The 27,510-nt window shown below is 42.4% G+C and overlaps 2 protein-coding genes across 6 annotated transcripts; one reads left to right on the top strand and one right to left on the bottom strand.

Annotated features, from left to right (window-relative positions):
* The first annotated feature begins 1,427 nt into the window (after positions 1 to 1,427).
* On the top strand, positions 1,428 to 8,075 carry LOC110505301 (peptidase M20 domain-containing protein 2). 4 transcript variants are annotated; one of them, XM_021584448.3, is made up of 7 exons: positions 1,428 to 1,950; positions 2,129 to 2,277; positions 2,386 to 2,528; positions 5,816 to 5,970; positions 6,076 to 6,202; positions 6,293 to 6,400; positions 6,626 to 8,075. In XM_021584448.3, the coding sequence occupies exons 1-7, from the start codon at positions 1,516 to 1,518 to the stop codon at positions 6,802 to 6,804; spliced, it is 1,296 nt and encodes a 431-aa protein (XP_021440123.2). In that variant the 5' UTR covers positions 1,428 to 1,515; the 3' UTR covers positions 6,805 to 8,075. The 4 variants fall into 4 exon arrangements, with proteins under 4 accessions (XP_021440123.2, XP_090076636.1, XP_090076634.1 ...); XM_021584449.3 differs by having other exon boundaries at positions 1,869 to 1,993; positions 6,626 to 7,111; XM_090220510.1 differs by lacking the exon at positions 6,076 to 6,202 and having other exon boundaries at positions 1,457 to 1,950.
* LOC110505300 (gamma-aminobutyric acid receptor subunit rho-1-like) lies at positions 7,059 to 21,822 on the bottom strand. Of its 2 annotated transcripts, none has more exons than XM_021584446.3 (10): positions 21,171 to 21,822; positions 15,254 to 15,307; positions 14,921 to 15,027; positions 11,692 to 11,759; positions 11,068 to 11,291; positions 10,150 to 10,232; positions 9,894 to 10,034; positions 9,566 to 9,718; positions 9,130 to 9,326; positions 7,059 to 8,819 (listed from the first exon to the last, which is right to left on the bottom strand). In XM_021584446.3, exons 1-10 carry the CDS (start codon positions 21,284 to 21,286, stop codon positions 8,502 to 8,504), a joined length of 1,461 nt encoding a protein of 486 aa, XP_021440121.1. In that variant the 5' UTR covers positions 21,287 to 21,822; the 3' UTR covers positions 7,059 to 8,501. The 2 variants fall into 2 exon arrangements, with proteins under 2 accessions (XP_021440121.1, XP_021440122.1); XM_021584447.3 differs by having other exon boundaries at positions 9,229 to 9,326.
* Positions 21,823 to 27,510: the final 5,688 nt, after the last annotated feature.

The following is a 27,510-nucleotide window of genomic DNA, read 5'->3' as shown; positions in this document are numbered from 1 at the left end:
CCGCAAGAGAGAACTTTATGGATTTGGCAAGGATTTTATTTGGCCCATCATTCAGATTGGCATTCCTGGCACCTTTATTTCATATGAAGACACGAGTTGAAATGTGTTCTACACTATTGAGCTGATATCGTACCGTCTGTTTTAGTAGTGCAATAACATAGATATTATGTTTTTATCCACCACTGAGAAACCGAGGGAAAGCTGACGGAAATGGTTTGGCATGGAACAGTCTTGATCCTCTCAGGGTAGATATTAAAGGGTAGGAAGCACTACTAGGTAATCAGGTGGAATTAAACAGCGGTCCACAAACTAAATCAGTGATTAAGAAAATAGGAAAGCAAAAAGGTTATTTCCCTCATGTCAGTTAATTGACAGACAATAGAGAGTGACACCGATGGTGTGTAAAGTAAACTGAGTGACAGGCCCTGTCAGAGAGGGGTACTGGTGACAGCGTGCTCTGCACTGTCCAACAACATCTCCTCCTGTGGCTGACAAAGACCCCAATTAACCCCCCAACTCCTACACGGCAGCCCCTCTATACACACGCGCGCATGAAGAGTGCGCACACACATACACACAGCGCATGCACACAATTGCTCTCTCTAACACACACACACACACACACAGACGCACACACACTTGAGTCCTCTATCGTAGCGTGACAGCCATATGGCCTTGTCTTTATTCATTTGGCAGTAATTGAGCTCGCTCCGCTGGGTCAGACCTTGCTCGCAGTTGTGTAGCCCCATCCCAAGGTACTTCCTTGTTTCCTGCATGAGTGTTTTATTATTCAAGTGACCATGAAAAAAGTATCTTGACATTCGAAAAAGGAGGGGTGAATCATTTATTCCTTCTACGCTTTTATTTCACACTAATACTGTCCGTTTGGATTTCATTATTAATTCAAGGTGAGAGACAAATGTTGTATTCAATACAGTGTAGTGTCTTTTTCACAAAATGGATTCTGAAATAATTGCTGCTAAACCCTCATTCTGTCAAATAATAGGATTTTAAGTGCTGTAGGCAGTGATATATAATACAGTAATAACAACCATGAAGCGTGTTGCTTGCATCGGCACAAACATATTACTTTGGGTCCCTCTAGTGTAGTAAGAGTGAAAAACAACCTCTTCATATTAATTGAAATGCAGGAGGTTGATGGACTTCACTCGATTCGCTTCTCGTTTAGCCTACATATGTGAGATTGCAAAAAGGACACCATTCAAAACAGTCTCAGCCTTGCTTATGACCATCTATAGATTAAAACAAATGCTTTTCAGGCCTATTTAAATTTCAGGCCTAGTTAATTTCAGAATGGTTTAAATTATAGCCCCATAATAACTACAGCCTTCCTCAGATACCTCACATTGAATAAGTGCACATTCTTACTCCAGACAGTAGATGGCAACCTCTGCCAGCTGAAAATCATCTGCCACAGAGAAATAAAAAACATAAACAACTTTTACTGCGCAAGACTATTACGAGTTTGCTGGACTGCAAAAAAAAAAAAAGATTATGGCACTAGGCTCTCAATCGCATGAAAATCGAATGCAGTTGAAACACAATATTGGAACCTGCATAGACACAATTCAAGACAAACTGTTCGTTCTAAGCCAAGACATATGGAGGTGTCCAGAGCTTGCATATGGGGAGAAACAGTCGCACGACAGGCTCGTTCGTTTTCTCTCTGATGATAACTTATGGGAGGTTGAAAGTCACTACAAACTGCCTACCGCAGTTAGGGCGACATGGGGCCCATTTGGTGGCAAAGACGGCGACAGAGTTTTGAATGTGGGATTCCTATGCGAGTACGACGCGTTGCCAGGTATTGGCCATGCATGTGGACACAACCTTATAGCAGAAGTCGGTGTGGCTGCTGCACTAGGGCTGACGGGTGCATTAGGATTAGTAAGAGAACCAACAGACTGTCTGACTCCTCTCCGTGTAAAGGTACATTTTTCCAGCAGGGAGTGCATATATTGTGGCATTAAAGGTGTGTCCATTTGTCCACTTACTAATTTATTGTGCATGGATAAAATGTCACCATCTGCCATTTGAATAAATTATCGATTGACCTACTGATTGATTACATTGCCTCAGTAAACACAGCCATGTGTCATTGCCATAGGTGACAGTTCTTGGGACCCCAGCAGAAGAGGATGGAGGAGGGAAGGTTGACCTCATCCTGGCTGGGGCATTTGAAGACATGGATGTTGTCTTCATGGCTCACCCCGCTCAGCAGGATGTTGCCTTCCTACCCTGTGTATCCATCACAGAGTGAGATTCTGTTTCTGCCGTCTGTATCCGGTTCCAGTTTTACAACATTTTAACTGACTGTTATATATGCTTCCATTTTGGGTTCCATCTCTGTTAATCTATTCTCAGTGTGACAGTGAAGTACCATGGGAAGGCGTCTCATGCTGCAGCGTACCCCTGGGAGGGGGTCAATGCCCTGGATGCAGCAGTGCTAGCGTACAACAGCCTGTCAGTTCTGAGGCAGCAGCTGAAGCCAGACTGGAGACTCCATGGTAAGTGACGAATGAGAGAGGCTCCTACTGTCATGTGCCTGCATGCAGAGGCGCCAACTTTCACTGGGGACGGGAGGTGTACAGTTGAAGTCAGAAGTTTACATACACTCAGGTTGACCACTCTGCAAATTTCTTGTTAACAAACTATAGTTTTGGCAAGTCGGTTAGGACATCTACTTTGTGCAGTGATTTTTCCAACAATTGTTTTCAGACAGATTATTTCACCTATAATTCACTGTATCACAATTCCAGTGGGTCATAAGTTTACATACACTAAGTTGACTGTGCCTTTAACAGCTTGGAAAATTCCAGAAAATGATGTCATGGCTTTAGAGGCTTCTGATAGGCGAATGAACATAATTTGATCCTGTGGATGTATTTCATGGCCTACCTTCAAACTCAGTGCCTCTTTGCTTGACATCATGGGAAAATCAAAAGAAATCAACCAAGACCTAAATGTCTACAATGTTTTATTTTTTTACCTCCACAAGTCTGGTCAATCCTTGGGAGCAGTTTAAAAACACCTGAAGGTACCACGTTCATCTGTACAAACAATAGTACACAAGTATAAACACCATGGGACCACGCAGCCGTCATACCGCTCAGGAAGGAGACGCGTTCTGTCTCCTGGAGATGAACGTACTTAGGGGCAAATCAATCACAGAACAACTGCAAAGGACCTTGTGGAGATGCTGGAGGAAACAGATACAAAAGTATCTATATCCACAGTAAAACGAGTCCTATATCGACATAACCAGAAAGGCCGCTCAGCAAGGAAGAAGCCACTGCTCCAAAACCGCCATAAAAAAGCCAGACTACGGTTTGCAACTGCACATGGGGACAAAGATTGTACTTTGTGGAGAAATGTCCTCTGGTCTGATGAAACAAAAATAGAACGGTTTGGCCATAATGACCATTGTTATGTTTGGAGGAAAAAGGGTGAGGCTTGCAAGCCAAAGAGCACCATCCTAACCGTGAAGCACGGGGGTGGCAGCATCATGTTGTGGGGATGCTTTGCTGCAGGAGGGACTGGTGCACTTCACAAAATAGATGGCATCATGAGGAAAGGAAAATTCTGTGGATATATTGAAGCAACATCTCAAGACATCAGTCAGGAAGTTAAAGCTTGGTCGCAAATGGGTCTTCCAAATGGACAATGACCCCAAGCATACTTCCATAGTTGTGGCAAAATGGCTTAAGGACAACAAAGTCAAGGTATTGGAGTGGCCATCACAAAGCCCTGACTTCAATCCTATAGAACACTTGTGGGCAGAACTGAAAAAAGCGTGTGCGATCAACGAGGGCCTACAAAATCTTACTCAGTTACACCAGCTCTGTCAGGAGGAATGGGCCAAAATTCACCCAACTTATTGTGGGAAGCTTGTTTTGGCTACCCAACACGTTTGACCCAAGTTAAACGATTTAAAGGCAATGCTACCAAATACTAATTGAGTGTATGTAAACTTCTGACCCAGTGGGAATGTGATGAAATAAATAAAAGCTGAAATTAATCATTCTCTCTACTATTATTCTGACATTTCACATTCTTAAAATAAAGTGGTGATCCTAACTGACCTAAGACAGGGAATTTTTACTAAGATTAAATGTCAGGAATTGTGAAAACTGAGTTTAAATGTATTTGGCTAAGGTGTATGTAAACTTCCAACTTCAACTGTGATATATATATATACAGTGCCTTGTGAAAGTATTCGGCCCCCTAGAACTTTGCGACCTTTTGCCACATTTCAGGCTTCAAACATAAAGATATAAAACTGTATTTTTTTGTGAAGAATCAACAACAAGTGGGACACAATCATGAAGTGGAACGACATTTATTGGATATTTCAAACTTTTTTAACAAATCAAAAACTGAAAAATTGGGTGTGCAAAATTATTCAGCCCCTTTACTTTCAGTGCAGCAAACTCTCTCCAGAAGTTCAGTGAGGATCTCTGAATGATCCAATGTTGACCTAAATGACTAATGATGATAAATACAATCCACCTGTGTGTAATCAAGTCTCCGTATAAATGCACCTGCACCTGATAGTCTCAGAGGTCCGTTAAAAGCGCAGAGAGCATCATGAAGAACAAGGAACACACCAGGCAGGTCCGAGATACTGTTGTGAAGAAGTTTAAAGCCGGATTTGGATACAAAAAGATTTCCCAAGCTTTAAACATCCCAAGGAGCACTGTGCAAGCGATAATATTGAAATGGAAGGAGTATCAGACCACTGCAAATCTACCAAGACCTGGCCGTCCCTCTAAACTTTCAGCTCATACAAGGAGAAGACTGATCAGAGATGCAGCCAAGAGGCCCATGATCACTCTGGATGAACTGCAGAGATCTACAGCTGAGGTGGGAGACTCTGTCCATAGGACAACAATCATCAATTGTATATTGCACAAATCTGGCCTTTATGGAAGAGTGGCAAGAAGAAAGCCATTTCTTAAAGATATCCATAAAAAGTGTCGTTTAAAGTTTGCCACAAGCCACCTGGGAGACACACCAAACATGTGGGAGAAGGTGCTCTGGTCAGATGAAACCAAAATTGAACTTTTTGGCAACAATGCAAAACGTTATGTTTGGCGTAAAAGCAACACAGCTGAACACACCATCCCCACTGTCAAACATGGTGGTGGCAGCATCATGGTTTGGGCCTGCTTTTCTTCAGCAGGGACAGGGAAGATGGTTAAAATTGATGGAAAGATGGATGGAGCCAAATACAGGACCATTCTGCAAAAGACCTGAGACTGGGACGGAGATTTGTCGTCCAACAAGACAATGATCCAAAACATAAAGCAAAATCTACAATGGAATGGTTCAAAAATAAACATATCCAGGTGTTAAAATGGAAATATCCAATAAATGTCGTTCCACTTCATGATTGTGTCCCACTTGTTGTTGATTCTTCACAAAAAAATACAGTTTTATATCTTCATGTTTGAAGCCTGAAATGTGGTAAAAGGTCGCAAAGTTCAAGGGGGCCGAATACTTTCGCAAGGCACTGTATATAATGTCCCCAACCCCCACCCCACACTTCTAAAACCAAAGTTGTGCCCCTGCCTGCATGTGTGGGCATAACCATTGAAAGTAAAGTGATATTTTGGTATTCACCTGTTGCGCCTGTGCAGTAATGTATCAAGTCTTTGTGTACACCATTGATGGCTTCATACTGTAACAGCTGTTGAGCAAACCACCATACCTGGCTGATCCACAGTCTCTGTGTACACCTCTTCCTTATCGGACATAAAGGTTCAATTGGTTTCTTCTTTGTCTTCTTCAACAGGCATCATCAAACATGGTGGAGTGAAGCCTAACATCATCCCAGCCTACACCGAGCTGGAGTATTACTTGCGCACTCCACTGGTCACGGACCTGTCTGACCTCAAAGCCAAGGCAGAGGCCTGCTTCAGGTCAGCTGCCATGGCAACTGGTTGTCAAGTAAGCATGCTCAAAATAGCATTTTCTTCCGTTGTCCCTTGTTTGCCATCAAGGTTGAGGGAAAATATGTTGGATGGTTAAGTCGTGTAAGTTTATTTCCCATAGGTGGAGATAACTTATCCAAACCACACATATTCCAACATCCTTCCCAACACCACCCTTGCACAGCTCTACGAAGAGAATGGTAGAGCCTTGGGGATTGAGTTTGTGGAAGTGCAGAACAATTTCTCAGGTAGCAAAAATGAAATAATAATAATTGTAGAGGGAGTAATATTACTGGAGATGAGCACTTGTCTTCATAGTCTTGTCTATGTCTTGGCAGGTTCCACTGACTTTGGCAACGTGTCATTTGTCGTCCCTGGGATACACCCTTTCTTTTACATTGGCACCGATGCACTGAACCACACTGAGGAGTACACCGCAGCTGCAGGTAGGATCCAGTAATAAAAAGAGATGGGTACTGCTCAACTTGACTTCAGCCTATTTTAAGCTCTATAAAATGGATACAAAATGGACCCTGGTACAGACTGATTTTCTGACCATTATGACATTATTCACATCAGTGGAGGCTGTTGAGGGGAGGATGGCTTATAAGCCATCCTCCCCTCAGCAGCCTCCACTGATTCACATATGCCTATTCCATTGAACGGTCCAGGTGCAGAAAAGGCCCAGTTTTACACACTCCGGACGGCCAAGGCCCTGGCCATGACAGCTGTGGATGTGCTGTGCTGCCCTGAGCTGTTTCACAAGATGAGGGTGGAATTCTCTGAGGCCAAACTGAAGCAGGAGCAAGGACCGAAAGACAAGGACACTACTGGCTCCACACATTCATGAAAAAAAAAACATTGATGACCTCGTGATTAACAGGAAGTATTGATTCAAACTACCTCTAGTCTGCAATCAGTGCCAAGTTGCTCATGATTTTCGAAGAATGGTAATCATTGTTATCAATGAAGCAATTCTAATACACCATAAAGCAAAGTTTCTAATGAGACGCTGCAGCATTGCAATTACTGTAATATGTCAATTTCCATGTCTTTAGGCTAGTTCAAAACATGTTCTTCCATTTCAGATGCAATGACTTCCTCTTTCTCAGAAAACAGCACATTTATTAAATATGTTTAACAATGATCACAACATAGCTTTTACATAGGTGTGTTGAGTGATTTATGCTCATATTGATTATAAAAAATAAGGGGGTATTTGAAGACACAATCTCTCCTAGTAAGACAATAATATATCCATCCTGTAGCTATATATGAGGTTATCTACGAGGTTATTTATTCAAACGGATTCAAAGGGGAATGAACTCTAAAACCCGAAACAACTAATACAGTGAATCTCACATAATAATATACACGAAGAGACATTAACTTCAAAAGTCTCAAAATAGTGGAAAAGAAAACAGCCTAAAGTGATTTGTACATTTTGGCTTCAAATAACCTAACCGGTTTGTTTCTTATCTATTCGTGTCACATGTAGTTGTGCTATTGCTGTGAAAATTAGCACAAAGGTCAAATGGTTGCTTATTACCAACAAACTAGTGTTTAAGATCAGAAGCAACGATACATAACATCCAAACAGTGTGTTCATATTTTAGAACTGCAAATACGAAAAATGTAAAGATATCACCTGAAATTCAGGCTTTAGAGTTTAAAGGGATAGCACTCTCCGGGGCACTGTCTAGTCATAGTCATGCTAAGTCACTAATATATACACTTCATGTCAAGGCCCTTCACCCGGTGGGCAAGCATTCAGATCTAAAACCTATCAATGTTGTTTTTCAGTTGCTTAGTTGTCCATTGGTCACAATCAATCAATATGACACAATCCCAAAAAGTTTTAATTAATGGTGACCATAATAAAAAAAAAAACATCTCAATGTCAAATATATAATCAACAAGGGGCTATACGTTCTATGGAAAATAATTCACATGTGCAAACAACATTGTATTTCAAAATTTGACACTCCCAAAACATTGCAATCAAAAATAGTTTTTCAACCCCGATGCACCAGTTATCAATATTAATTAGTCTGATGTTTGAGAAACCATATTGTAACTGAACATTTTCAGTGGATGTTTAAATAAAAATACTGCACCCAATTTTGTAATGCTTGACCCGGTGGCTCAGTGGAAATGACAATAAACCCTTATAACTGTTTTCTTGAATACACATGGAAAGAGTACATATTTAAATAAGTCCATTTAAGAGGCTCGGTCAAGAAGGCAATGTTCCTTGCATTTTATAAGCCATATCTCAATCTCTTTCGCTGTCTTGAAAAACAGACAAAAACATGTTCTCTATGTGGCCACTATCCCTGTTAATAGAGTCACAGTGGAGTCCTGGGTCATATTCATTAGGGCACCCTCTAAAAATCGACAAGTTCATGTAGTCCCACTCCCTCCCTGTTTGAGTCAGTTCTCTGCCCATTTAGTGCTTAATAAATATGACCATGTTGTGCTCTAACTGCAGCATGTGAGTGTGATAGGGTAGAAGGGTCCTTCCCCATTTGTGGCACAGGCCAGGCGTTAGGAGTAGATAGACCAGTAGATGATGTTAAACAGGGCATAGGAACCAGGGAATAGGACCCGTGAGTACTTGTCTATGGCGTGGGTGTCTATCCAAATGTTCACATAGCCTGGCCTCTTTACCTGGCCCGTGAGCTGGGGATCCCCCAGAACCACCTGGGCCAACATCCTCTCCTGCCTGCCGCCGTTCTCTGGCATCCCATAGTTCCCTGCTGTGCCATAGTTCGCTGTGCGGTTGACGTCCATGGTGGTGTAGCCGGAGATCTGGGGGTCGCACGTCATGTCGTCCGGGTTGCCAATACCACAGGTACAGGGCAACTGCAAGTAGGCGGAGGTAAAAGGTGAATTAACGGACAAGACTTAAACTACAAAACCGAAGTATTTGAAGTGGCTTTATAGACACTAATATGTAACTTATTTTGCATAGGGCTTCTAAAGAAGGTTGTTTGAGGCAAGAAAAGTTTTCGGGGACTTCCTCCTGAGGCTACTTATGTAGTTTAAGCTCCGTATGCCACAACATTTGGCATATGGAGCGATATGAGCAATGCACCAGATGTTGCCCCTAAAACTAAATGAATACAGAGAAGCAGAAAAACATTTCATGTTAATGAAATTAAACAAAATGTACCCTTTCTCTTAGCTTCCTCTCTTTCCGTTCCTGCACGGTCGAGAGGTAGTTGACCGCTGCATACTCTATGACCGAGAGGAAGACAAACACAAAACTGACCCACAGGTAGATGTCTACTGCTTTGATGTAGGACACTCTGGGCATGGAGGCGTTGACTCCAGTGATGATGGTGGACATGGTGAGCACCGTGGTGATACCTGGACAGAGTCAAAACAAGAGGGTTCAGCAACCTAGGTGATTTGACACCGATCTCCATTGAAATAGCTTTTTAGTTTACAGTTCATTTTAAAACCTCATTGGGGCCACCATTGAGACCAAACATCACAATCAAACGCATGAGCATCAAGACTGTACTACATCTCAAATAGAAAACTGAAATATCCATTAAACCTAGAGCTAGAAACTTTCTTGTCCTTCTGGCAAGGGCCTTTCCTACCCAAGGGGACCCTAGCGGGGACAGCCCTGCGGTCAATCCAGAAGGAGACCCAGGACAGCATGACCATGAGGGTGGCAGGGAAGTAGGTCTGGAGCAGGAAGAAGAAGACGTGGCGTCGTAGAGTGAAGTGGATGTACAGACGGTTGTACCAGCCTGGGAAGGAAAAAGAACACAGTTGATATTCTACGCAGATCCTGTCCCTTTCATTTGTTTCCATTCCCACAGTGCAGAGGTCTGAAACTCACGACCCGCTGGCTAAATGCGGCCCACATGGCAGTTTAATGTGGCCCATATGGTTGTCTTAGTAAATATGTGACTTCAGGGTTACCTGTACTGCTATAAAAGGCCAGCTTTGTAGTGGTGTGGAACTTCTGGATGAGGAACTGAGATAAAGATATCCTCTCGTCCGTGTTCAGTGACTCGTTGCCTTTCTTCCAGTACAGCATGAGGTCATCGTCCGTGTACGCGTCTGATGAGAGAACGTTAAAAACCCCCCAATGAATACCTCACATGATTGTGATAAAACTGGATCAAATGTCATCAGAGATGTGTAGGTAAATGGTGAAGTTGAGAGATGCACTCACAGCTTTCTATCTCCAGCGAGCAGGTCTGTGTGTCCAGAGGGAAGCGACTCAGGTCCATGTTGCACATGGCCGTGACTGTGATTCTGTTAGAACAAAAGTGACACCATAGCCTGACTTAACGTCTAGTTTTGATTTACATTTGGTTGAGTTTTCAACTAATGTGAATTCAATCCAAAAAATGTCACTATGTCATTGGGTGAAAAAAAGACGACAAAATGCCCCTACGTTGATTACTATTGGCAAAGCCAATCAGTTTTCCACATTGATTCAACGTCATGACATTATTTTTTGGGATGAAATTATGTGGAAACAGTGTTGAATCAACCAGTTTTTGCCCAGTGGGATGTCACTGAATGACTTATGTATAACATGGGTTACATGAGGTCTCTATTTGGCTGGGGAAGGGAAAGTGTGTAGCATCCCTTTCAGTGTTGTCCATCTGTCTCATAAAATGGAAAAATTATGTCACGCACTGTATATCTTTCAATGTACATAATTTATTCAATGGACAAAATACGTGTTAAGATAACTCATTCAAGTGTCCCAGGTTGTCCAATTCAACAACCCAGGAAGGTTGCTCGCACCTGATCAAACCTTTCCCATATGGTAACATTACATGCTTACTAAGTAGCATTTTCAATAACTTTGTTTAGCAGTCCAACAAATTGGCCTTCTTCATATACCTTGATAAATCAGTTTGAACATGAGCTCAGCGCTAAATCCAATACCCTTGAGGGTAAGTCATGTAACGAGGGTCGTGTTCAGCTAGCATGAAAACGTTCGGAAACGGGGGTACTATCGGAACCTGTCCAATAAGAAACGCTTGTTTTAGTGTTCCGTTCCGTTGTGTCCGTGCCCTAATGGACATGGACACGGCCCAGTTCTCATCATTCTAATACAGGAGAGCTGAGCAGCTACCTTAGACTGTAGAGCACGTTTCCGTCAGGGTGCACCCTCAGCATGACGTTGTCCGTGGTTGTGTCGTGGATGAAGGACCTCTTGGAGTGGACGAAGAACATGTCAGGAACCCAGATCTTCTTGGCCAGCCTGCTGTCGAAGGTCATGCTCTGGTTATTGGTGCTGGGGAAGGACAGGCGCTCGTCTTTCCAGTAGTGCCGCAGGTACAGGGTCATGGTGAAGTCCTGAAACAACACAACAGGGGCATGTTATGGCGGTGGTGATGCCCTCTGTTGGGGGACAATGACACCTATCGATGAAGCTGCTTTTTTGTATTGAATGTAGGTACAGCATGTGTTGGAGGATTCCACATATGAGATATCTGATTTGAGTGAGCTTCATTTTTTGTGCTTACGTAATATTCATGAAAGGCTTCTCTGGTTGAAACATTTTCTAGATAGTGGAATACTTTTGCAATAGTATAGGCCAAAGATTTAGCTTGGTCAAGCAGACTCATTGCTGTGCTCACGTTTCCTTTCGCTTCGAGTGAAACAGAATGTGAGCTATCGCGCTATGAGGCTTGTTACACCAGGCTAGGAACGATTACTCTTCACGGTGTAATAAAGAGACTCAAATCCCACTCACCATATCCACTTCAGAGATTGTGTCCAGACTTTCAACCTGAACATCTACCCCAACTGGAATAGGGGGTCCTGTAATTAAAGACAATTATATTAATAGAAAGTTCCATGAGAGAGTAGATTTTCAGATTGAATTTACTATATTTGACCTCTTATCAAAATCAAAGAAATGTAATCAGAAGAGCACTACAGTTTTTCCTTCATTCATTCATTCATTCATGCATTGGTGTCTGCCTCGAAACTAGATGGGTATACCTAATACACTGGCCACTGAGTGTATTGTGACTAGGCTTGTGTGTAGTATACAGTAGTTTTATTCAAATACAGTGTAGGCCTATTAATAGGCTGGATTTGCTTGTGCCATGACTGGCTATTTTTTTTACCTATTTTAGCCTTTACTCGCCATCATCCGCCATTGTACAGGAATACAATTAGGTCACAATGGATCAATTTGTTGCAGCGTCAAACATCTGGAAGCTATTGAGGTTTTTTCTCTCTCTTCCAGACAGATTTGGAGCTGGTGTGGCAAAAGGAGACATTTTTTGCCCACTTAACCCGGAAGCCTGCCTGCCGCACCAATTTGTCGGAGGAAACACCGTGCACCTGGCAACCGTGTCAGAGTGCACTGCACGCCACAGGAGTCGCTAGTGTGCGATGGGACAAGGACATCCCTGCCGGCCAAACCCTCCCCTAACCCGGACGAGGCTGGGCCAATTGTGCGCCGCCCCATGGGTCTCCCGGTCGCAGCCGGCTGCGACAGAGCCTGAATCTCATGTAGCACAGCTAGCACTGCGATGCAGTGCCTTAGACCACTGCGCCACTCGGGAGGCCTAATAGTAGACATTTTAAAGGAGGATCATTCATAGTGTGATATTTTTATCACTCAGATTACTCTTACAGTCTGTTATTGTTTATTTTTATATATTCATAAAACACATAAAACAATATATATTTGGCCATTGTTCTGGTCAAAAATATGACATTAATTTTCAGCAACCCACGTTGCTTGATCCATGGGCTTGTGTGAAACACATTTTGTCATTTGGCCTTGATCATTGATGTATCTCTGACCTGAGATGGCCGCCCTCGAGGTATTATGGATTCCAAACATGTAAATAACTAAAAAAAGAACATGTTACTTTAACATGAGAACCCATTAAGCCTCTCACTAATACAATAGATCCCACATGCAGGGCCTTTAATCCCACAACAGCAAATTCCTGTACATTGACCATGAAACCACAAACACTCTGTCAACATCCCTGTTAAAAGAAAGAGTACTAGCATGCCAATGTACAGCTTGTCATGTTGCTGATGTCATAAGGGCTTTTGGAGGCCTGAGCTGATAAGACCATTGGATAGATTGGACGACCCCGTTCGAGGGAAAAAATTATGCTCTAAGCAACAATATATATATATTTTTAAAAGCAACTACAAACAACTAAAAGGAGCGAATAAACTATTTGTACATTGCCCTCAAAGTAATTTGTGCATCACTGTTGATGCACAGTACGCACATTGATGAAGTGCACCTTCAAATCTTATGTGGAGCATGTTTTTCACATACAGTTGAAGTCGGAAGTTTACATACACTCAGGTTGGAGTCGTTAAAACACGTTTTTCAAACCACTCCACAAATTTCTTGTTAACAAACTATAGTTTTGGCAAGTCGGTTAGGACATCTACTTTGTCCATGAAACAAGTCATTTTTCCAACAATTGTTTACAGACAGATTATTTCACTTATAATTCACTGTATCACGATTCCAGTGGGTCAGAAGTTTACATACACTAAGTTGACTGTGCCTTTAAACAGCTTGGAAAATTCCAGAAAATGATGTCATGGCTTTAGAAGTTTCTGATAGGCTAATTAACATCATTTGAGTCAATTGGAGGTGTACCTGTGAATGTATTTCAAGGCCTACCTTCAAATTTAGTGCCTCTTTGCTTGATGTCATGGGAACATCAAAGAAATCAGGCAAGACCTCAGAAAAACAATTGTAGACCTCCACAAGTCTGGTTCATCATTGGGAGCAATTTCAAATGCCTGAAGGTACCACGTTTATCTGTACAAACAATAGTACGCAAGTATAAACACCATGGGACCACGCAGCTGTCATACCGCTCAGGACGGAGACGCATTCTGTCTCCTAGAGATGAATGTACTTAGGTGCAAAAAGTGCAAATCAATCCCAGAACAACAGCAAAGGATCTTGTGAAGATGCTGTAGGAAATGGGTACAAAAGTATCTATATCCACAGTAAAACGAGTCCTATATCGACATAACCTGAAAGGCCGCTCAGCAAGGAAGAAGCCACTGCTCCAAAACCACCATAAAAAAGGCCAGACTACGGTTTGCAAGTGCACATGGGGAAAAAGATCGTACTTTTTGGAGAAATGTCCTCTGGTCTGATGAATCAAAATAGAACTGTCTGGCCATAATGACCATCGTTATGTTTGGAGGAAAAAGGGTGAGGCTTGCAAGCCGAAGAACACCATCCCAACCGTGAAGCACGGGGGTGGCAGCATCATGTTGTGGGGGTGCTTTGCTGCAAGAGGGACTGGTGCACTTCACAAAATAGATGGCATCATGAGGAACGGAAAATTATGTGGATATATTGAAGCAACATCCGTCAGGAAGTTAAAGCTTGGTCGCAAATGGGTCTTACAAATGGACAATGACCCCAAGCATACTTCCAAAGTTGTGGCAAAATGGCTTAAGGACAACAAAGTCAAGGTATTGGAGTGGCCATCACAAAGCCCTGACTTCAATCCTATAGAAAATGTATGCGAGCAAGGAGGCCTACAAACCTGACTCAGTTACACCCGGTCTGTCAGGAGGAATGGGCCAAAATTCACCCAACTTATTGTGGGAAGCTTGTGGAAGATTACCTGAAATGTTTGACCCAAGTTAATCAATTTAAAGGCAATGCTACCAAATACTAATTGAGTGTATGTACACTTCTGACCCACTGGGAATGTGATGAAAGAAATAAAAGCTGAAATAAATCATTCTCTCTACTATTATTCTGACATGTCACATTCTTAAAATAAAGTGGTGATCCTAACTGGCCTAAGACAGGGAATTTTTACTAGGATTAAATATCAGGAATTGTGAAGAACTGAGTTTAAATGTGTTTGGCTAAAGTGTAAACGTCCGACTTCAACTGTACTAACCCTGATGATTTCACTAGGTAGAAATATACAAATTATATGACTCCTGTAAAGTCTTACCTCCAAATGCTGGTCTCATGGTAAAATCATGGTCATCTATTCTTAGGAGCTGCTCAGATTTTGTCATGGGAGATTTTGTCATGTCTGAACTTCGCTTTAGAATTGGTCTGTAGATAGGAAAATGTGTTATTTTATAGGGTTAGGCAATGAGATGATCTCTTTTTTCAATGGGCAAAGACATGTTTTACACTGTCAAGTAGGGTATCAAATTACAATATCAGCTTTACTGTATTTACAATATCAATAGTATTGATAACACCTTTCATTTTATGCTATGAGTTTGCAACCTACTTTTTCAGATCAGCGTTTTGTACAATGACAATGAACTCTAACCTTTCAGAGTTGCTATGAGTTTCTCCATCCATTCTTGACGTTTGTCTCCTGGATCTGTTGATGGAAAAATCACAAGATGTTTGTTGTTTTTAGGAAATAAATAGTGGCATTCACCTGGGCATAATGAAAAGATCACAAAATGATTGCAAACAACTTCTGGTCAAAATGTCAAGACGAATTCCAGTATAGGTGGTAGAAACAGAAGAAGTGACAAAGGAGCATAGAAGTGTAGTAACCCTGTAATGACCTATCATCTTGCTGAAGACTATTGTATGACAGTATTGTGAGGCTGAATTACAGAGGAAGTTTGGTGCAGCAACAACAACAAACAAATCATTCAAAGCAAAAAAATACAAAAGCTTAGCCTACAGTGAGCTACGAATGTATTGACAGTGACACATTTTGTGTTGTTTTGCCTCTGTACTCCAGCACTTTGGATTTGAAATCATACACTGACTATGAGGTTAAAGTGCAGACTGTCAGTTTTAATTTGAGGGCATTGTCATCCATACCAGGTGAACCGTTTAGAAGTTGTCCATACAGTAGTAACCCCCATTTTAGGAGATCAAAAGTATTGGGACAAAATTTTAGTATTTGGTTCCATATTTCTAGCACGCAATGATTACGTCAACCTTGTGACTCTACAAATTATGGTAGCATCCATATTAATGTAGAAGTGTTTATAAAAATATTGTATTCTTATTTACAATAAAAGTGACTCCAAAATAACACAATAGATTATTTGCCATTCATTTCTATTGGACAAAAAATATTCTGAAACACAACCAAAACAAACAGAAAATGCATCCAGCATTTTGTTTGTAGAGCCACAAAATTGATGCAGTCATTGCGTGCTAGGAATATGGAACCAAATACTAAACATCTGACTACTTTAATACCTATAAGTGAATTTGTCCCAATACTTTTGGTCCCCTAAAATGGGGGGACTGCAGGAAGGACAAAAAGGGCTGTAATTTCTAAACGGTTTACCTGATATTGATGAAAATACCCTCAAATTAAAGCTGACCGTATTTAACCTCATAGTCATTGTATCCTTCCAAATCCAATGTGCTGGAGTACAGAGCCAAAACAAACAGAAATGTCACTGTCCCAATACTTTTCTAGCTCACTTTATATCATGTTTTCTTTTACAGCTAAGCAAAAATGTCTCTTTTACTTTCAACTTGGCTCAGGGAGATAGATCAGGCTGATTCATTGCCATTTTTATCCCAAAAGATATGAAGGGCATGAAGGCATTCAGAGAAACACTCTATTTCAAGAGAACACACTCATCTCTTGACAACGTTCAAAGAGATCCTACATCTGAATGAATTGTCTCTTTGATTGCATTATCCCAGTCAGGGCATAAACATTTGAAACAGAATACAAAAATAGATTTCCCCCTAAAACCCTAAACTGGATTAATGGGTAGCCTAGAGGCATGAGTGCATGTGTTGACATGCCCCACAGGCGTGCATGGAGAGAGAACAGCCGACAGCATTATTATCTACCGTGACAATCAGAGAGAGAGAGCTACTGGGTGCTAACTGCTGTGGGCTGATGGGTAATGGATGCTATTCCTCTCTGTACGCCCCAGCAGCTAATCCGCTTGACAGAATCCCCTCCACGAACCAGAGACTAGAACAGTCTGTCAGTGTGTGTGTATGCATGTGTGTGTGTGTGTGTGTACGACTGAATGTGTGTGTCTGTGAGTCTGTGAGTCTGTCTGTCTGTCTGTCTGTCTGTCTGCAGAACACTGCCTTTGGGCTTCCTATAGTTCTGCTGCTGCTATACAGCTGCCTGCCTTTTCTGGACAGACGGAGTCAACAACATGATCACTAACCGACTCCTGTTAAGTGCACATAAGAAGTACAAACTCAGTTAAAAGTGCATCGCAGTTCACAGATCCCAATTGAAAATTGCTCGGTCCAGAAATAGGTTTGCTCAAGTTTTGTGATTGGAACCACAGTAAGCCAACACGCCATTGCATTTCTCAGAATCGGATTGTACTATTGATTATTGTTGTTATTTGGTGCCATTCAAGAGGACAGGGGATGTTTTTCATGACTTTTGGAGAAACACCTTCGGGGTGAGAAGTCAGGGTTAGTTAGTATACCATCAGTGTCTGTTAAACTTAGCTAAGCTGGTCTGATAGTGTTTTTGTTGTACTCTGTTCGCTTGTTTTTTATAGAGAGAAAATAACACATGTTCAAGTCTAAGCCATATACAGTATGTCCAGTTTATAGGTCTGGTTCAAGTTATGTGTCACTAACATTTGGTATCACCCACACCAATCCGCTATGTTTCAATTGCAAAAATGTGTGGCATCTATGACCATACAATTAATCATTTCCAGTCTACATGAGAGAGAAATTGGTGATCTACAACAATATTTGAAGAGTAATTTCCAAACGCTATTTATCAACTGGGTGGTTCAAGCCATGAATGCTGATTGGCTGACAGCCGTGGTCTATAATGCGAAGAATTGGTGGATATAGCATTTTGGAAATAAACTCTTCATTTGAATAACTTTGAAATAAAGAACTTTACATTTTCCCTGAAACATATAATTGTGATTCACTATCTTAACACAATGTTTTTTCCTTTAAATTTAAAACATGGTTGTCCTGTAAAAGTATGCGTTGCCTAATGCCTATTGATAGACTATATCTCTTGTGAGAGGTCCGACTCCACAACAGGGATCATCAACTAATTCAGCCGCGGGGTGATTTTTCTTCTTGAGCGGATGGTGCTGGAACACAATTACATATCATTTGTAGGCAGCAAATTGACCGCAAGAAGCCCAAAAAGATATAACAACAATTATAATATAATAATTATATAATTATATAATTAACAAAAATTATAATTTAAAACTTTGCTTACATCTATTTGTACACAATCACATATTAAAATCTCTAATATGCGTGGGGTTACATTGGAACAGATTTCCATAATTAAAATCACTTGGAGCTGATTTACTGGTGTTTTTTACAGTCTTTTATGTACAACAATTAAAACATGTAAATACAAAAACTTGGGGTGCCAAATGAAATCACCCAAGGGCCGCCAGTTGGGGAACCCTGCTCTATAATAAACCATTGATATATAGTTATATATACAGTGCCTTGCGAAAGTATTCGGCCCCTTTGAACTTTGCGACCTTTTGCCACATTTCAGGCTTCAAACATAAAGATATAAAACTGTATTTTTTTGTGAAGAATCAACAACAAGTGGGACACAATCATGAAGTGGAACGACATTTATTGGATATTTCAAACTTTTTTAACAAATCAAAAACTGAAAAATTGGGCGTGCAAAATTATTCAGCCCCTTTACTTTCAGTGCAGCAAACTCTCTCCAGAAGTTCAGTGAGGATCTCTGAATGATCCAATGTTGACCTAAATGACTAATGATGATAAATACAATCCACCTGTGTGTAATCAAGTCTCCGTATAAATGCACCTGCACTGTGATAGTCTCAGAGGTCCGTTAAAAGCGCAGAGAGCATCATGAAGAACAAGGAACACACCAGGCAGGTCCGAGATACTGTTGTGAAGAAGTTTAAAGCCGGATTTGGATACAAAAAGATTTCCCAAGCTTTAAACATCCCAAGGAGCACTGTGCAAGCGATAATATTGAAATGGAAGGAGTATCAGACCACTGCAAATCTACCAAGACCTGGCCGTCCCTCTAAACTTTCAGCTCATACAAGGAGAAGACTGATCAGAGATGCAGCCAAGAGGCCCATGATCACTCTGGATGAACTGCAGAGATCTACAGCTGAGGTGGGAGACTCTGTCCATAGGACAACAATCAAGTCGTATATTGCACAAATCTGGCCTTTATGGAAGAGTGGCAAGAAGAAAGCCATTTCTTAAAGATATCCATAAAAAGTGTTGTTTAAAGTTTGCCACAAGCCACCCGGGAGACACACCAAACATGTGGAAGAAGGTGCTCTGGTCAGATGAAACCAAAATTGAACTTTTTGGCAACAATGCAAAACGTTATGTTTGGCGTAAAAGCAACACAGCTCATCACCCTGAACACACCATCCCCACTGTCAAACATGGTGGTGGCAGCATCATGGTTTGGGCCTGCTTTTCTTCAGCAGGGACAGGGAAGATGGTTAAAATTGATGGGAAGATGGATGGAGCCAAATACAGGACCATTCTGGAAGAAAACCTGATGCGTCTGCAAAAGACCTGAGACTGGGACGGAGATTTGTCTTCCAACAAGACAATGATCCAAAACATAAAGCAAAATCTACAATGGAATGGTTCAAAAATAAACATATCCAGGTGTTAGAATGGCCAAGTCAAAGTCCAGACCTGAATCCAATCGAGAATCTGTGGAAAGAACTGAAAACTGCTGTTCACAAATGCTCTCCATCCAACCTCACTGAGCTCGAGCTGTTTTGCAAGGAGGAATGGGAAAACATTTCAGTCTCTCGATGTGCAAAACTGATAGAGACATACCCCAAGCGATTTACAGCTGTAATCGCAGCAAAAGGTGGCGCTACAAAGTATTAACTTAAGGGGGCTGAATAATTTTGCACGCCCAATTTTTCAGTTTTTGATTTGTTAAAAAAGTTTGAAATATCCAATAAATGTCGTTCCACTTCATGATTGTGTCCCACTTGTTGTTGATTCTTCACAAAAAAATACAGTTTTATATCTTTATGTTTGAAGCCTGAAATGTGGCAAAAGGTCGCAAAGTTCAAGGGGGCCGAATACTTTCGCAAGGCACTGTAGGTATAAACCATCTGTAAGATTGGTCTAATGGTGAACAGATTTCTAGTTGCTGTTTTCAGATCAGACCTAAAAATAGCTCAAAGGGCCATGATCACATGAGAGTGATACTGTCTAAAGGAGACATGGTTTGTGGGATTATGATATGAAAGGGCCTTTGGAATACATTAAGTGGGTATAAATCACTCAAAGCTGATAAAGGCACCCTGCACTTTGGATAGGAAAAATCCTTATCATCTTTACCAGAGATTAACGGGTGCACTTGTCATTGTACTGTAGAATTCAGCTACCACGTTTAATGAATATTTCATAGTTTGCATGCTGTGGTATTTGTTATGGTATTTGCAGCTAGCAATTAATCCATCAGTCCCGCATAATTACTTATGTTTGTTGTTAAGTGTATGCATTTCATACAAAGTATTCATTGAGCCTAGCCTGGTCCCAGATCTGTTTGTGCTGTCTTGCCACCAGCTATGGTCGTTGACATGCCAAAAATAGGTGACTAAACACCACAATACAGCACAAACAGATCTATGACTAGGCTAGGTTGAGCTAGGGCTCCATAAACATGTATCATAAGCTGATCAGAATTACATACATTATATCTGCCAATAGTGCCACATCCAGCACACCATGGAGCAACAGCCACAACATCCACCAATAGAACATAAATAGATACTGGAATATAGGTGCCCTCTCTTAATCCCCTTTCTGAATCAATCTGAATTCACCTGGTGGAGTGAGGAAACAGGTGAGGAAAACAGAACAGGTGACACATTATTGTCACCAAGTGGACCTCACCCAGGCACTCAGCACCAATCAAATATGGGTCAGTTGGTTGAGCATGGCGATCGCAATGCAAGGATTGTGGCTTCGATTCCTGAGACCATCCATAAGCAAAAATGTGTGCACGCACACGCATACATCGCTTTGGATGAAAGAGTCTGCTAAATGGCTTATTATTAATACTATTACATTAAATGAAATCACTTTTAAAACAATACAGAGTCATCTATACATAAAATAAATGTTAAAATGGCATGAAATGTATAACTTGATTCACATTTTAGATCTGGGCATGGGTTAAAATGTGAATCAAATTATACATTTCATGCCATTTTAAAATGCATTTTATGAATAGATGCCAGGCTGTAAGGTGCATTTACCTGCTTTGTTTGTAGGTCTCTAGCTTTTGGCCTCTTTGATGAGCTGATCTCCCAGCAACCCCCATGAGGCAGACGCAGAACAGCACAAACACAGTATCCACTTGCATGGTGCACATACCACCGTGGACCCCTCAAATTCCAGTCAAATTCCACACCCCACTAGGGCTAAAACCTCTCTGCGTGGGTCCTGGGACATTGTCTTCAGCAGAACAGCTTCGGGCTGGGTAAGAAGCAGCAGCTCTGGCCTGACCAACAAAACATCCCACGGTACTTAATCTCCACAGTGGAGAAAAGCAATTTTGACTAAACCTATAAATCCTTGAGCGTCAGATTGCACAGATTAGATCCCTCCAGTGGCGGATGTGGCTCACTCGCTCTGCTCTGCTGCTCTACTCTACTCTGCTCTGTACCGCCCAGACCAATTCTCATAATGATGCGGCATGCTCGTTGGGGAGGTCAATGGTGGGAGATATTGCAGCTACAGGATCTGGATCGCACAGTCGGACACAGAGTCTTTGATGTGGAAGGCTGTTAAATCCCTTAGCTGTGTATTTATAAGTGCTATTCAAAGTGTCTCCCGAGGCTATTTTGCTAAGACGTCTTCGAAGGCTGCAAGAGTATGCTGCTAAAATTTGGCTTCAGCCTGAGTTTTGCTAACATAGTTATGTGGGATTGGCCTACATACACGCTCTAAAGAGATTGGTGTCTATTGGATGAGCCTAACCTATTTAAACAAATAGTTCATTAATATATAAATTAATCATATTCATCAATGAAGAGTATATCAGTATAGGCTGTCATTCATTATTTTTAGGAAGTCAGCTCTGTTTCTTAGTAGTTATTTTGATAATCCACATAAACTCAGCAAAAAAAGAAGCATCCTCTCACTGTCAACTGTGTTTATTTTCAGCAAACTTAACATGTGTAAATATTTGTGTGAACATAACAAGATTCTGAGACATAAACTGAACAAGTTCCACAGACATGTGACTAACAGAAATGGAATAATGTGTCCCTGAACAAAGGGGGGGTCAAAATCAAAAGTAACAGTCCGTATCTGATGTGGCCACCAGCTGCATTAAGTACTGCAGTGCATCTCCTCCTCATGGACTGCACCAGATTTGCCAGTTCTTGCTGTGAGATGTTACCCCACTATTCCACCAAGAAACCTGCAAGTTCCCGGACATTTCTGGGGGGGAATGGCCCTAGCCCTCACCCTCCGATCCAACAGGTCCCAGACGTGCTCAATGGGATTGAGATCCGGGCTCTTCACTGGCCATGGCAGAACACTGACATTCCTGTCTTGCAGGAAATCACGCACAGAACGAGCAGTATGTCAGGATGAGCCTGCAAGAAGGGTACCACATGAGAGAGGAGGATGTCTTCCCTGTAACGCACAGCATTGAGATTGCCTGCAATGACAACAAGCTCAGTCCGATGATGCTGTGACACACCGCCCAATACTATGACGGACCCTCCACCTCCAAATCGATCCCGCTACAGAGTACAGGCCTCGGTGTAACGCTCATTCCTTTGACAATAAACGCGAATCGGACCATCAAATCAAATTTCAATCAAATTTATTTTATATAGCCCTTCGTACATCAGCTGATATCTCAAAGTGCTGTACAGAAACCCAGCCTAAAACCCCAAACAGCAAGCAATGCAGGTGAAGAAGCACGGTGGCTAGGAAAAACTCCCTAGAAAGGCCAAAACCTAGGAAGAAACCTAGAGAGGAACCAGGCTATGTGGGGTGGCCAGTCCTCTTCTGGCTGTGCCTGGTGGAGATTATAACAAAACATGGTCAAGATGTTCAAATGTTCATAAATGACCAGCATGGTCGAATAATAATAAGGCAGAATAGTTGAAACTGGAGCAGCAACACAGTCAGGTGGACTGGGGACATCAAGGAGTCATCATGTCAGGTATTCCTGGGGCATGGTCCTAGGGCTCAGGTCCTCCAAGAGAGAGAAAGAAAGAGAGAATTAGAGAGAGCATATGTGGGATGGCCAGTCCTCTTCTGGCTGTGCCGGGTGGAGATTATAACAGAACATGGCCAAGATGTTCAAATGTTCATAAATGATCAGCATGGTCGAATAATAATAAGGCAGAACAGTTGAAACTGGAGCAGCAGCACAGCCAGGTGGACTGGGGACAGCAAGGAGTCATCATGTCAGGTAGTCCTGGGGCATGGTCCTAGGGCTCAGGTCCTCCGAGAGAGAGAAAGAGAGAAGGAGAGAATTAGAGAACGCACACTTAGATTCACACAGGACACCGAATAGGACAGAAGAAGTACTCCAGATATAACAAACTGACCCTAGCCCCCCGACACATAAACTACTGCAGCATAAATACTGGAGGCTGAGACAGGAGGGGTCAGGAGACACTGTGGCCCACTCCGAGGACACCCCCGGACAGGGCCAAACAGGAAGGATATAACCCCACCCACTTTGCCAAAGCACAGCCCCCACACCACTAGAGGGATATCTTCAACCACCAACATACCATCCTGAGACAAGGCTGAGTATAGCCCACAAAGACCTCCGCCACGGCACAACTTAAGGGGGGGGGGGGCGCCAACCCAGACAGGATGACCACATCAGTGACTCAACCCACTCAGGTGACGCACCCCCTCCAGGGACGGCATGAGAGAGCCCCAGTAAAGCCAGTGACTCAGCCCCTGTAATAGGGTTAGAGGCAGAGAATCCCAGTGGAAAGAGGGGAACCGGCCAGGCAGAGACAGCAAGGGTGGTTCGTTGCTCCAGAGCCTTTCCGTTCACCCTCCCACTCCTGGGCCAGACTACACTCAATCATATGACCCACTGAAGAGATGAGTCTTCAGTAGAGACTTAAAGGTTGAGACCGAGTTTGCGTCTCTGACATGGGTAGGCAGATCGTTCCATAAAAATGGAGCTCTATAGGAGAAAGCCCTGCCTCCAGCTGTTTGCTTAAAAATTCTAGGGACAATTAGGAGGCCTGCGTCTTGTGACCGTAGCGTACGTGTAGGTATGTACGGCAGGACCAAATCAGAGAGATAGATAGGAGCAAGCCCATGTAATGCTTTGTAGGTTAGCAGTAAAACCTTGAAATCAGCCCTTGCTTTGACAGGAAGCCAGTGTAGAGAGGCTAGCACTGGAGTAATATGATCAAATTTTTTGGTTCTAGTCAGGATTCTAGCAGCCGTATTTAGCACTAACTGAAGTTTATTTAGTGCTTTATCCGGGTAGCCGGAAAGTAGAGCATTGCAGTAGTCTAACCTGGAAGTGACAAAAGCATGGATTAATTTTTCTGCATCATTTTTGGACAGAAAGTTCCTGATTTTTGCAATGTTACGTAGATGGAAAAAAGCTGTCCTTGAAATGGTCTTGATATGTTCTTCAAAAGAGAGATCAGGGTCCAGAGTAACGCCGAGGTCCTTCACAGTTTTATTTGAGACGACTGTACAACCATTAAGATTAATTGTCAGATTCAACAGAAGATCTCTTTGTTTCTTGGGACCTAGAACAAGCATCTCTGTTTTGTCCGAGTTTAAAAGTAGAAAGTTTGCAGCCATCCACTTCCTTATGTCTGAAACACATTCTTCTAGCAAGGGCAATTTTGGGGCTTCACCATGTTTAATTGAAATGTACAGCTGTGTGTCATCCGCATAGCAGTGAAAGTTAACATTATGTTTTCGAATAACATCCCCAAGAGGTAAAATATATAGTGAAAACAATAGTGGTCCTAAAACGGAACCTTGAGGAACACCGAAATGTACAGTTGATTTGTCAGAGGACAGACCATTCACAGAGACAAACTGATATCTTTCCGACAGATAAGATCTGATAGGACCATCACCCCTGGTGAGACAAAACCGCGACTCGTCAGTGAAGAGCACTTTTTGCAAGTCCTGTCTGGTCCAGCGATGGTGGGTTTGTGCCCGTAGGCAACGTTGTTGCCGGTGATGTCTGGTGAGGACCTGCCTTACAACAGGCCTAAAAGCCATCAGTCCAGCCTCTCTCAGCCTATTGCGGACAGTCTGAGCACTAATGAAGGGATTGTGAGTTCCTGGTGTACCTTGGGCAGTTGTTGTTGCCATCCTGTACCTATCCCGCAGGTGTGATGTTCGGATGTACCAATCCTATGCAGGTGTTGTTACATGTGGTCTGCCACTGTGAGGACGATCAGCTGTCCGTCCTGTCTCCCTGTAGCGCTGTCTTAGGCGTCTTACAGTACGGACATTACAATTTATTGCCCTGGCCACATCTGCAGTCCTCATGCCTCCTTGCAGCATGCCTAAGGCAAGTTCACACAGATGAGCAGGGACCCTGGGCATCTTTCTTTTGGTGTTTCTCAGAGTCATACAAGAGAGAGTGAACAAGGGTTTCTCCTCAGGGAAGTATGTTTAGTCCAGTGTCGTTCACCCTGATGATAAATGATATATTTAAGGAGGTGGGAAAGGGAGTGGTTGTGGCCTTGTATGCTGATGATGGGGCTGTATGGAAAAGAGGTGGGAATGTGAAATATGTGATGAGGAAGATGAGGAAGATGCAAGCTGTGATGAGGAAGATGCAAGCTGTGGGAGTTGTGGAAGATTGGTCTCTTACATGGGGGTTTATGGTGTATTCTAGGAGGAAATATATGCAAATATATGGTCAGGATATAAGTAGGGTGTCTGAGTTGAAGTATTTAGGTATGTCGTTTAATGAGGGGCTTACATGGAAGAGACATGTTGAGCATATTGCAATTAAGTGTAGGAAGGTGCTGAACCTGATGAGGGCAGTGGCAGGATATGATTGAGAGTCAGATAGACATACACTGGTGTATGTGTACCAGGCATTGATCAGGTCATATTTGAATTATGGATGCTTTGTATATGGATCGGGAGACAAAGTGCCTGAATAGGATACAGTCAAGGGCCCTGAGATTGTGTGTGGGTCCCTTCGGGAAAACACCTGTTGAGGCATTGCAGGTGGACAGTGGGGAACTGCCACTGAGGATAAGGTGGGACAAACTTGCATTAGTGTACTGGGCGAGATCGAAAGGGAGTTCAGAAGGACATCCTGCGGTCACGGCAACTGGGGAATGCTGGGAGCGAGGAGTGGGTAAGCAGAGGGCGTACTGTACGGGTGGACTATCGGGCAAAAGGTGGTAGAATATGGACTGGGGAAGAGAGAGATAGGGCAGGCAATTGCATTGGGGAACATTCCTCCGTGGCTGTTTCCGAAACCAAGTGTAGATGTGGACATGATTGAGGGTAGGAGTGAATGGGGTGAGGATATATGTGTGGAGAGATACAGTTGAAGTTGGAAGTATACATACACCTTAGCCAAATACATTTAAACTCAGTTTTTCACAATTCCTGACATTTAATCCTAGTAAAAATGCCCTGTCTTAAGTTCAGTTAGGATCACCACTTTTTTTAAGAATGTGAAATGTCAGAATAATAGTAGAGAGAATTATTTATTTCAGCTTTTATTTCTTTCATCATATTCTCAGTGGGTCCGAAGTTTACATACACTCAATTAGTATTTGGTAGCATTGCCTTAAAGTTGTTAAACTTGGGTCAAACGTTTCGGGTAGCCTTCCACAAGCTTCCCACAATAAGTCACGTGAATTTTGGCCCATTCCTCCTGACAGAGCTGGTGTAACTGAGTCAGGTTCATAGGCCTCCTTGCTCGCACACGCTTTTTCAGTTCTGCCCACACATTTTCTATAGGATTGAGGCCAGGGCTTTGTGATGGCCACTCCAATACCTTGACTTTGTTGTCCTTAAGCCATTTTGCCACAACTTTGGAAGTATGCTTGGGGTCATTGTCCATTTGGAAGACCCATTTGCGAACAAGTGTTAACTGATGTCTTGAGATGTTGCTTCAATATATCCACAGAATTTCCCCTGCCTCATGATGCCATCTATTTTGTGAAGTGCACCAGTCCCTCCTGCAGCAAAGCACCCCCACAACATGATGTTGCCACCCCCATGCTTCACGGTTAGGATGGTGTTCTTCGGATTGCAAGCCTCCCCTTTTTCCTCCAAACATAATGATGGTCATTATGGCCAAACAGTTCTATCTTTGATTCATCAGACCAGAAGACATGTCTCCAAAAAGTTCAATCTTTGTCCCCATGTGCAGTTTGTCGTGGTAATTTCCCTGTATTACTAAACATTGAGAGAGCAAACCACACACAAGTCAGAGTTATATTATAGAGTCCATCTTTAATTATATGAGTTTCACCATAGCCCTTTTTGACTCTCAGATCAATTCAGTGTCTATAAATGAATTCTCTGAGAGTGTCAACATAATGGCAACTGAGATCCTTTATAGCAAAGATCCACCCCCTAGTCGACATGACAAACCAC

Source organism: Oncorhynchus mykiss, chromosome 25 (assembly GCF_057628025.1).
Source record: "Oncorhynchus mykiss isolate SJ-2025 chromosome 25, ASM5762802v1, whole genome shotgun sequence".
Classification (NCBI taxonomy): Eukaryota; Metazoa; Chordata; class Actinopteri; order Salmoniformes; family Salmonidae; genus Oncorhynchus; species Oncorhynchus mykiss.
This window is presented reverse-complemented; position numbering and strand designations above follow the sequence as displayed.

Coding starts and splice junctions, on each gene's coding strand:
- LOC110505301 (XM_090220508.1), top strand. CDS start 1,516: ATGGCACTAGGCTCTCAATCGCATGAAAATCGAATGCAGTTGAAACAC. Junction 2,278..2,385: donor CCCTGTGTATCCATCACAGA/GTGAGATTCTGT, acceptor ATCTATTCTCAG/TGTGACAGTGAAGTACCATG. Junction 2,529..5,815: donor GCCAGACTGGAGACTCCATG/GTAAGTGACGAA, acceptor CTTCTTCAACAG/GCATCATCAAACATGGTGGA.
- LOC110505300 (XM_021584446.3), bottom strand. CDS start 21,286: ATGTGCACCATGCAAGTGGATACTGTGTTTGTGCTGTTCTGCGTCTGC. Junction 11,292..11,691: donor CAATCTCTGAAGTGGATATG/GTGAGTGGGATT, acceptor GTGTTGTTTCAG/GACTTCACCATGACCCTGTA. Junction 10,035..10,149: donor CTCGCTGGAGATAGAAAGCT/GTGAGTGCATCT, acceptor TTCTCTCATCAG/ACGCGTACACGGACGATGAC.